General features: G+C 53.4%; 1 protein-coding gene across 1 annotated transcript; it reads left to right on the forward strand.

Moving 5' to 3' along the window:
• Positions 1–8,212, forward strand: LOC149984393 (uncharacterized). The gene is made up of 5 exons (XM_090230550.1): positions 1–67; positions 242–307; positions 445–528; positions 664–2,361; positions 8,175–8,212. The coding sequence occupies exons 1-5, from the start codon at positions 7–9 to the stop codon at positions 8,210–8,212; spliced, it is 1,947 nt and encodes a 648-aa protein (XP_090086676.1). The 5' UTR covers positions 1–6.
• Positions 8,213–11,168: the final 2,956 nt, after the last annotated feature.

The following is an 11,168-nucleotide window of genomic DNA, read 5'->3' on the forward strand; positions in this document are numbered from 1 at the left end:
ATTTTCATGATCATGGGAGGTGTGAGAGAATTGCTGCTCGTTGTGATGACTGTGGGGGTTGTCAAAGGTTGGTTCACTAATGTTTAAGGGATTTGTTTGGTAAATATGCTTAACTTTATAAGTTGGGTATTAATATTTGACTGTCTGTATCTTCCGCGTTGGTCATCTTTTATTCTTCACTGCTATTAATATATGTAGCTATTTTGTGTGAACTCAACTTCTGTCAACACTTTCTCCTCAGTTTCTTGTTACCCTGTTGGAAAGTCCCAGAAGCAAGATCAAGTCTCTCTGCAGAGGAGACTTGGAGGTAAGTGTTTCTTTCCGCAACCCTTCTAGCTATGTTCTTTGTCACTGTCTATGGTGCTGCTGTGTTTGACACTCATTCAACAGCATAGAGTAACTCAGTCTAAATAATGTTGTCAAACCTTAACCTACATTTTTCAGAGCTGTCGTCAAATGACGTCTCCATTGTGCATGCCCTGGCCTTGCTCCGATCCATAGGGTCTGACGCTAAACAAGCCAGAGAAGGTACGGCCTGAAACATATACTTTGAAAACTGTTGGGTTCATGTTGCTCAAAATTCGATTAGCAATTTGGCCTAGACCGTGTAGAACAGATGTGTTGCTGTAGAATACCCAACTGTTCCTTTTGTTTTTTCTCAAGAGTATTTAGAGACCAATGAAGTAGAATCCCAAGCTTCTCCAAACCATGGTAGCTCTCCGGCAAATGATGCCCTGTCCTCTGAGGAGAAGCTGAGGCGCATGTCCTCGGACGACGCCGCCACCTCTGAAGCTGCGACCGGCCCGTCTGGCGACGACGCCACCTCTGGAGCTGCGACCGGCCCGTCTGGCGACGACGCCACCTCTGAAGCTGCGACCGGCCCGTCTGGCGACGACGCCACCTCTGAAGCTGCGACCGGCCCGTCTGGCGACGACGCCACCTCTGAAGCTGCGACCGGCCCGTCTGGCGACGACGCCACCTCTGAAGCTGCGACCGGCCCGTCTGGCGACGACGCCACCTCTGAAGCTGCGACCGGCCCGTCTGGCGACGACGCCACCTCTGAAGCTGCGACCGGCCCGTCTGGCGACGACGCCACCTCTGAAGCTGCGACCGGCCCGTCTGGCGACGACGCCACCTCTGAAGCTGCGACCGGCCCGTCTGGCGACGACGCCACCTCTGAAGCTGCGACCGGCCCGTCTGGCGACGACGCCACCTCTGAAGCTGCGACCGGCCCGTCTGGCGACGACGCCACCTCTGAAGCTGCGACCGGCCCGTCTGGCGACGACGCCACCTCTGAAGCTGCGACCGGCCCGTCTGGCGACGACGCCACCTCTGAAGCTGCGACCGGCCCGTCTGGCGACGACGCCACCTCTGAAGCTGCGACCGGCCCGTCTGGCGACGACGCCACCTCTGAAGCTGCGACCGGCCCGTCTGGCGACGACGCCACCTCTGAAGCTGCGACCGGCCCGTCTGGCGACGACGCCACCTCTGAAGCTGCGACCGGCCCGTCTGGCGACGACGCCACCTCTGAAGCTGCGACCGGCCCGTCTGGCGACGACGCCACCTCTGAAGCTGCGACCGGCCCGTCTGGCGACGACGCCACCTCTGAAGCTGCGACCGGCCCGTCTGGCGACGACGCCACCTCTGAAGCTGCGACCGGCCCGTCTGGCGACGACGCCACCTCTGAAGCTGCGACCGGCCCGTCTGGCGACGACGCCACCTCTGAAGCTGCGACCGGCCCGTCTGGCGACGACGCCACCTCTGAAGCTGCGACCGGCCCGTCTGGCGACGACGCCACCTCTGAAGCTGCGACCGGCCCGTCTGGCGACGACGCCACCTCTGAAGCTGCGACCGGCCCGTCTGGCGACGACGCCACCTCTGAAGCTGCGACCGGCCCGTCTGGCGACGACGCCACCTCTGAAGCTGCGACCGGCCCGTCTGGCGACGACGCCACCTCTGAAGCTGCGACCGGCCCGTCTGGCGACGACGCCACCTCTGAAGCTGCGACCGGCCCGTCTGGCGACGACGCCACCTCTGAAGCTGCGACCGGCCCGTCTGGCGACGACGCCACCTCTGAAGCTGCGACCGGCCCGTCTGGCGACGACGCCACCTCTGAAGCTGCGACCGGCCCGTCTGGCGACGACGCCACCTCTGAAGCTGCGACCGGCCCGTCTGGCGACGACGCCACCTCTGAAGCTGCGACCGGCCCGTCTGGCGACGACGCCACCTCTGAAGCTGCGACCGGCCCGTCTGGCGACGACGCCACCTCTGAAGCTGCGACCGGCCCGTCTGGCGACGACGCCACCTCTGAAGCTGCGACCGGCCCGTCTGGCGACGACGCCACCTCTGAAGCTGCGACCGGCCCGTCTGGCGACGACGCCACCTCTGAAGCTGCGACCGGCCCGTCTGGCGACGACGCCACCTCTGAAGCTGCGACCGGCCCGTCTGGCGACGACGCCACCTCTGAAGCTGCGACCGGCCCGTCTGGCGACGACGCCACCTCTGAAGCTGCGACCGGCCCGTCTGGCGACGACGCCACCTCTGAAGCTGCGACCGGCCCGTCTGGCGACGACGCCACCTCTGAAGCTGCGACCGGCCCGTCTGGCGACGACGCCACCTCTGAAGCTGCGACCGGCCCGTCTGGCGACGACGCCACCTCTGAAGCTGCGACCGGCCCGTCTGGCGACGACGCCACCTCTGAAGCTGCGACCGGCCCGTCTGGCGACGACGCCACCTCTGAAGCTGCGACCGGCCCGTCTGGCGACGACGCCACCTCTGAAGCTGCGACCGGCCCGTCTGGCGACGACGCCACCTCTGAAGCTGCGACCGGCCCGTCTGGCGACGACGCCACCTCTGAAGCTGCGACCGGCCCGTCTGGCGACGACGCCACCTCTGAAGCTGCGACCGGCCCGTCTGGCGACGACGCCACCTCTGAAGCTGCGACCGGCCCGTCCGGCGACGACGCCACCTCTGAAGCTGCGACCGGCCCGTCCGGCGACGACGCCACCTCTGAAGCTGCGACCGGCCCGTCCGGCGACGACGCCACCTCTGAAGCTGCGACCGGCCCGTCCGGCGACGACGCCACCTCTGAAGCTGCGACCGGCCCGTCCGGCGACGACGCCACCTCTGAAGCTGCGACCGGCCCGTCCGGCGACGACGCCACCTCTGGAGCTGCGACCGGCCCGTCCGGCGACGACGCCACCTCTGGAGCTGCGACCGGCCCGTCCGGCGACGACGCCACCTCTGAAGCTGCGACCGGCCCGTCCGGCGACGACGCCATGGATATCTGACGTGGGACATGCAAGAGTTCATGGGTACTCTAGTCCAGTGTGTAACTGCATTTGCTTGTTTTGGCTCAATTAAACAGTAACTGTAATACTTGTGTCCTCTGTATTGTTTTGGTGGTTCCTACTTGGAGTTGAGGTGTATGACCTGACTTGAGTAACTGGGGTGATGGCAACATTTATTTTGCATTATATCCATGCGCCAGCAATATTACTCAGACCCCTGTGTTTTAAATTACCAATTGACTTAAGCTACATGTGCTCAGTGTTGGTCCATTTATGCTAGTAGCATCACATGATACCTCAACAGCATTTTGACGCCATTTCCGGTCACAACTTGCAGACTTGTTTACGTGTTGCGGTGTTTTGTTGCCTACTTTGCTACATGACAACTTTACGGTTTTTACTTTTTAATTACCGTTTATATTTTTGGTTTTTCCCTCAATTTTTTCACTCGTGTCAGGGTTGCGTCAATTCGAATCTGGTATCAGGATAAATATCACAATGAGGCTTTTATTAGCTAAGCAATAAGTGGTAAATGCAATTTTCGTATATATGGGCTCTGTCCCACCTCGCAGGGCAAAACAGAACTGACTTGTTCCTGACAAAGATATTTAATATACTCTGACAGTAGTTCCTGCTTCCGAGCCGGCCTGTCAGAGTAGACTGGGCGTGGTTTAGACTCACCCAGCCTATCGTTGATTGTTGGCGCAGAGGCTGGTCCCAGCCCCTTAAGCGCTTCAGCGGTCAGTCGTTGTAGCTGTGTAGAATATGCAGTTATCAGGCACCTGGCTCCTGTTATCTAACAAAAGACTGTTCTGAATGTGCCCCCCCCCAACTCATTGCACAGTTCTGTATTTTTCCATCATGAGAAAGGCCCATGGCCCTGAAACTGAACAATGGTTCAAGTCAGCTATGTTGCATAACACATACATACATCCACACAAGCCAACAGCAGATAATATTAAATCACATATGGTAACGGGCTATAGTGCATAACACAGAATCCTCATACTCCGGACGCTTTATCTGGACATGGTTCGTCAGGACCTCCAACAGCCGAAGCTAAGTAGTAACATTAACATGATGCCTTCTAATTGCAGTCGCTGTACTCATACAGGAGAACGATCGCCTTACGGTGAGGATAGCTGTGCTACAAGCCCAGCTTCAGACGCAATCGTTAGGCAAGGGTAATTTCAGTGTAGGAAAGGATGAAACAGCGTCTGTGCCACCAGTAAGTACAGATAGTAACGTTAGTATAAATCCCCTCGCACGGTCCCCGCAGCCGGACAACTTTCTCACGGTTTCTGGAGAGAAATGCTGTAGGAATGCTCAACCGGTGTCGCTCATTCAGCCGACAAACTTCAACCGGTTTTCCCCATTAAGCAGCGAGTCGGAGTCAAAGGCCGAGCCTTCTCTTGTCTCTACTCCTCCCGTTACGGGGTCAGAGACGCCGAAGCTTCCCACCATTAGCTCTGACAAATTGAAAACTCTAGTCATTGGCGACTCCATTACCCGCAGTATTAGACTTAAAACGAATAATCAGCCGACATGTCTCTGGACCTACTCACTGTCACAGTCATACTCTGGACCTAGTTTTGTCCCATGGAATAAATGTTGTGGATCTTAATGTTTTCCCTCATAATCCTGGACTATCGGACCACCATTTTATTACGTTTGCAATTGCAACAAATAATCTGCTCAGACCCCAACCAAGGAACATCAAAAGTCGTGCTATAAATTCACAGACAACACAAAGATTCCTTGATGTCCTTCCAGACTCCCTCTGTCTACCCAAGGACGCCAGAGGACAAAAATCAGTTAACCACCTAACTGAGGAACTCAATTTAACCTTGCGCAATACCCTAGATGCAGTTGCACCCCTAAAAACTAAAAACATTTCTCATAAGAAACTAGCTCCCTGGTATACAGAAAATACCCGAGCTCTGAAGCAAGCTTCCAGAAAATTGGAACGGAAATGGCACCACACCAAACTGGAAGTCTTCCGACTAGCTTGGAAAGACAGTACCGTGCAGTATCGAAGAGCCCTTGCTGCTGCTCGATCATCCTATTTTTCCAACTTAATTGAGGAAAATAAGAACAATCCGAAATTCGTTTTTGATACTGTCGCAAAGCTAACTAAAAAGCAGCATTCCCCAAGAGAGGATGGCTTTCACCTCAGCAGTAATAAATTCATGAACTTCTTTGAGGAAAAGATGATTATTACAAAGTAAATTACGGACTCCTCTTTAAATCTGCGTATTCCTTCAAAGCTCAGTTGTCCTGAGTCTGCACAACTCTGCCAGGACCTAGGATCAAGAGAGACACTCAAGTGTTTTAGTACTATATCCCTTGACACAATGATGAAAATAATCATGGCCTCTAAACCTTCAAGCTCCATACTGGACCCTATTCCAACTAAACTACTGAAAGAGCTGTTTCCTGTGCTTGGCCCTCCTATGTTGAACATAATAAACGGCTCTCTATCCACCGGATGTGTACCAAACTCACTAAAAGTGGCAGTAATAAAGCCTCTCTTGAAAAAGCCCAACCTTGACCCAGAAAATATAAATAACTATCGGCCTATATCGAATCTTCCATTCCTCTCAAAATGTTTAGAAAAGGCTGTTGCGCAGCCTCTGCCTTCCTCGTCAGAGGAGGAGATAGAAGAAAACTGTTACAGTCTCTGTGAATGGTTTGTCCTCTGACAAATCAACTGTAAATTTCGATGTTCCTCAAGGTTCCGTTTTAGGACCACTATTGATTTTCACTATATATTTTACCTCTTGGGGATGTCATTCGAAAACATAATGTTAACTTTCACTGCTATGCGGATGACACACAGCTGAACATTTCAATGAAACATGGTGAAGCCCCAAAATTGCCCTCGCTAGAAGCATGTGTTTCAGACATAAGGAAGTGGATGGCTGCAAACGTTCTACTTTTAAACTCGGACAAAACAGAGATGCTTGTTCTAGGTCCCAAGAAACAAAGAGATCTTCTGTTGAATCTGACAATTAATCTTAATGGCTGTACAGTCGTCTCAAATAAAACTGTGAAGGCCCTCGGCGTTACTCTGGACCCTGATCTCTCTTTTGAAGAACATATCAAGACTGTTTCAAGGACAGCTTTTTTCCATCTACGTAACATTGCAAAAATCAAACTTTCTGTCCAAAAATGATGCAGAAAAATGTATCCATGCTTTTGTCACTTCTAGGTTAGACTACTGCAATGCTCTTACTTTCCGGCTACCCGGATAAAGCACTAAATAAACTTCAGTTAGTGCTAAATACGGCTGCTAGAATCCTGACTAGAACCCCAAAAATATATCATATTACTCCAGTGCTAGCCTCCCTACACTGGCTTCCTGTCAAGGCAAGGGCTGATTTCAAGGTTTTACTGCTAACCTACAAAGCATTACATGGGCTTGCTCGTACCTATCTCTCTGATTTGGTCCTGCCGTACATACCTACACGTACGCTACGGTCACAAGACGCAGGCCTCCTAATTGCTTCTTCCACATCTTTTGGTCCCTGTCTGTTTTGCTCTCAGTGAAGTGCTACTATCCCCTTGGACTACAGGTTATTGCCGTCATAAGGTGTGCGTCTGTCTGTTGGCCGGACACTTTCTACCGTTTAGGACCTTTGTGGGTAAAGGTAAAGATGGGGTATAGCAGCAGAAGTTCCTCTGAAGTCCAGTATCTGCTGGAAGGGAACCTGGTGGTACGAGAGGATGAGTGTGGGCCTGTTGTGCTTCCCCCTATCCCTCCCTCTTCTCTCTCACTGTCTGAAAAACGTAAAACGTGGATTTGGGTACAGTGTTTATTTCCCCCTAATATCTTTGAAGATTACACCTAAAATAATTAGGAATACTTCTTTCTACTGCTGATCTGAGACCATTAGGGTTAATCATTACAGATATAAATGCAATATATGGAGTAGAAAAGATTGCCTGCCCACCAACTTGATAAGAATCAACATATGTTCTACATGGTCTATTTCTATCTGAACGTAACAACTCAATCAAGCTTGTTAATTGATCGTTAAGCCATGTTTGTCAGGTAAACTAAGGTCATTAGTGGCCTATATAAGCCTCATACAGGCCATGGGAAGACATTACCTGTTGATAACACAGACTATTTTCATGATCATGGGAGGTGTGAGAGAATTGCTGCTCGTTGTGATGACTGTGGGGGTTGTCAAAGGTTGGTTCACTAATGTTTAAGGGATTTGTTTGGTAAATATGCTTAACTTTATAAGTTGGGTATTAATATTTGACTGTCTGTATCTTCCGCGTTGGTCATCTTTTATTCTTCACTGCTATTAATATATGTAGCTATTTTGTGTGAACTCAACTTCTGTCAACACTTTCTCCTCAGTTTCTTGTTACCCTGTTGGAAAGTCCCAGAAGCAAGATCAAGTCTCTCTGCAGAGGAGACTTGGAGGTAAGTGTTTCTTTCCGCAACCCTTCTAGCTATGTTCTTTGTCACTGTCTATGGTGCTGCTGTGTTTGACACTCATTCAACAGCATAGAGTAACTCAGTCTAAATAATGTTGTCAAACCTTAACCTACATTTTTCAGAGCTGTCGTCAAATGACGTCTCCATTGTGCATGCCCTGGCCTTGCTCCGATCCATAGGGTCTGACGCTAAACAAGCCAGAGAAGGTACGGCCTGAAACATATACTTTGAAAACTGTTGGGTTCATGTTGCTCAAAATTCGATTAGCAATTTGGCCTAGACCGTGTAGAACAGATGTGTTGCTGTAGAATACCCAACTGTTCCTTTTGTTTTTTTCTCAAGAGTATTTAGAGACCAATGAAGTAGAATCCCAAGCTTCTCCAAACCATGGTAGCTCTCCGGCAAATGATGCCCTGTCCTCTGAGGAGAAGCTGAGGCGCATGTCCTCGGACGACGACGCCACCTCTGAAGCTGCGACCGGCCCGTCTGGCGACGACGCCACCTCTGAAGCTGCGACCGGCCCGTCTGGCGACGGCGCCACCTCTGAAGCTGCGACCGGCCCGTCTGGCGACGGCGCCACCTCTGAAGCTGCGACCGGCCCGTCTGGCGACGGCGCCACCTCTGAAGCTGCGACCGGCCCGTCTGGCGACGGCGCCACCTCTGAAGCTGCGACCGGCCCGTCTGGCGACGGCGCCACCTCTGAAGCTGCGACCGGCCCGTCTGGCGACGGCGCCACCTCTGAAGCTGCGACCGGCCCGTCTGGCGACGGCGCCACCTCTGAAGCTGCGACCGGCCCGTCTGGCGACGGCGCCACCTCTGAAGCTGCGACCGGCCCGTCTGGCGACGGCGCCACCTCTGACGCTGCGACCGGCCCGTCTGGCGACGGCGCCACCTCTGAAGCTGCGACCGGCCCGTCTGGCGACGGCGCCACCTCTGAAGCTGCGACCGGCCCGTCTGGCGACGGCGCCACCTCTGAAGCTGCGACCGGCCCGTCTGGCGACGGCGCCACCTCTGAAGCTGCGACCGGCCCGTCTGGCGACGACGCCACCTCTGCAGCTGCGACCGGCCCGTCTGGCGACGACGCCACCTCTGCAGCTGCGACCGGCCCGTCTGGCGACGACGCCACCTCTGCAGCTGCGACCGGCCCGTCTGGCGACGACGCCACCTCTGCAGCTGCGACCGGCCCGTCTGGCGACGACGCCACCTCTGCAGCTGCGACCGGCCCGTCTGGCGACGACGCCACCTCTGCAGCTGCGACCGGCCCGTCTGGCGACGACGCCACCTCTGCAGCTGCGACCGGCCCGTCTGGCAACGACGCCACCTCTGCAGCTGCGACCGGCCCGTCTGGCGACGACGCCACCTCTGCAGCTGCGACCGGCCCGTCTGGCGACGACGCCACCTCTGCAGCTGCGACCGGCCCGTCTGGCGACGACGCCACCTCTGCAGCTGCGACCGGCCCGTCTGGCGACGACGCCACCTCTGCAGCTGCGACCGGCCCGTCTGGCGACGACGCCACCTCTGCAGCTGCGACCGGCCCGTCTGGCGACGACGCCACCTCTGCAGCTGCGACCGGCCCGTCTGGCGACGACGCCACCTCTGCAGCTGCGACCGGCCCGTCTGGCGACGACGCCACCTCTGAAGCTGCGACCGGCCCGTCTGGCGACGACGCCACCTCTGAAGCTGCGACCGGCCCGTCTGGCGACGACGCCACCTCTGAAGCTGCGACCGGCCCGTCTGGCGACGACGCCACCTCTGAAGCTGCGACCGGCCCGTCTGGCGACGACGCCATGGATATCTGACGTGGGACATGCAAGAGTTCATGGGTACTCTAGTCCAGTGTGTAACTGCATTTGCTTGTTTTGGCTCAATTAAACATTAACTGTAATACTTGTGTCCTCTGTATTGTTTTGGTGGTTCCTACTTGGAGTTGAGGTGTATGACCTGACTTGAGTAACTGGGGTGATGGCAACATTTATTTTGCATTATATCCATGCGCCAGCAATATTACTCAGACCCCTGTGTTTTAAATTACCAATTGACTTAAGCTACATGTGCTCAGTGTTGGTCCATTTATGCTAGTAGCATCACATGATACCTCAACAGCATTTTGACGCCATTTCCGGTCACAACTTGCAGACTTGTTTACGTGTTGCGGTGTTTTGTTGCTACATGACAACTTTACGGTTTTTACTTTTTAATTACCGTTTATATTTTTGGTTTTTCCCTCAATTTTTTCACTCGTGTCAGGGTTGCGTCAATTCGAATCTGGTATCAGGATAAATATCACAATGAGGCTTTTATTAGCTAAGCAATAAGTGGTAAATGCAATTTTCGTATATATGGGCTCTGTCCCACCTCGCAGGGCAAAACAGAACTGACTTGTTCCTGACAAAGATATTTAATATACTCTGACAGTAGTTCCTGCTTCCGAGCCGGCCTGTCAGAGTAGACTGGGCGTGGTTTAGACTCACCCAGCCTATCGTTGATTGTTGGCGCAGAGGCTGGTCCCAGCCCCTTAAGCACTTCAGCGGTCAGTCGTTGTAGCTGTGTAGAATATGCAGTTATCAGGCACCTGGCTCCTGTTATCTAACAAAAGACTGTTCTGAATGTGCCCCCCCCCAACTCATTGCACAGTTCTGTATTTTTCCATCATGAGAAAGGCCCATGGCCCTGAAACTGAACAATGGTTCAAGTCAGCTATGTTGCATAACACATACATACATCCACACAAGCCAACAGCAGATAATATTAAATCACATATGGTAACGGGCTATAGTGCATAACACAGAATCCTCATACTCCGGACGCTTTATCTGGACATGGTTCGTCAGGACCTCCAACAGCCGAAGCTAAGTAGTAACATTAACATGATGCCTTCTAATTGCAGTCGCTGTACTCATACAGGAGAACGATCGCCTTACGGTGAGGATAGCTGTGCTACAAGCCCAGCTTCAGACGCAATCGTTAGGCAAGGGTAATTTCAGTGTAGGAAAGGATGAAACAGCGTCTGTGCCACCAGTAAGTACAGATAGTAACGTTAGTATAAATCCCCTCGCACGGTCCCCGCAGCCGGACAACTTTCTCACGGTTTCTGGAGAGAAATGCTGTAGGAATGCTCAACCGGTGTCGCTCATTCAGCCGACAAACTTCAACCGGTTTTCCCCATTAAGCAGCGAGTCGGAGTCAAAGGCCGAGCCTTCTCTTGTCTCTACTCCTCCCGTTACGGGGTCAGAGACGCCGAAGCTTCCCACCATTAGCTCTGACAAATTGAAAACTCTAGTCATTGGCGACTCCATTACCCGCAGTATTAGACTTAAAACGAATAATCAGCCGACATGTCTCTGGACCTACTCACTGTCACAGTCATACTCTGGACCTAGTTTTGTCCCATGGAATAAATGTTGTGGATCTTAATGTTTTCCCTC

This window comes from Oncorhynchus mykiss, chromosome 3 (genome assembly GCF_057628025.1).
Source record: "Oncorhynchus mykiss isolate SJ-2025 chromosome 3, ASM5762802v1, whole genome shotgun sequence".
NCBI classification, from domain to species: Eukaryota; Metazoa; Chordata; class Actinopteri; order Salmoniformes; family Salmonidae; genus Oncorhynchus; species Oncorhynchus mykiss.

What these genes read in the sequence shown, in the direction of transcription:
- LOC149984393 (XM_090230550.1), top strand. Translation starts at nt 7, where the DNA reads ATGATCATGGGAGGTGTGAGAGAATTGCTGCTCGTTGTGATGACTGTG. An exon ending in GACTGTGGGGGTTGTCAAAG is followed by an intron (nt 68 to 241) that starts GTTGGTTCACTA and finishes CTTTCTCCTCAG; the next exon opens with TTTCTTGTTACCCTGTTGGA. An exon ending in CGCTAAACAAGCCAGAGAAG is followed by an intron (nt 529 to 663) that starts GTACGGCCTGAA and finishes TTTTTTCTCAAG; the next exon opens with AGTATTTAGAGACCAATGAA.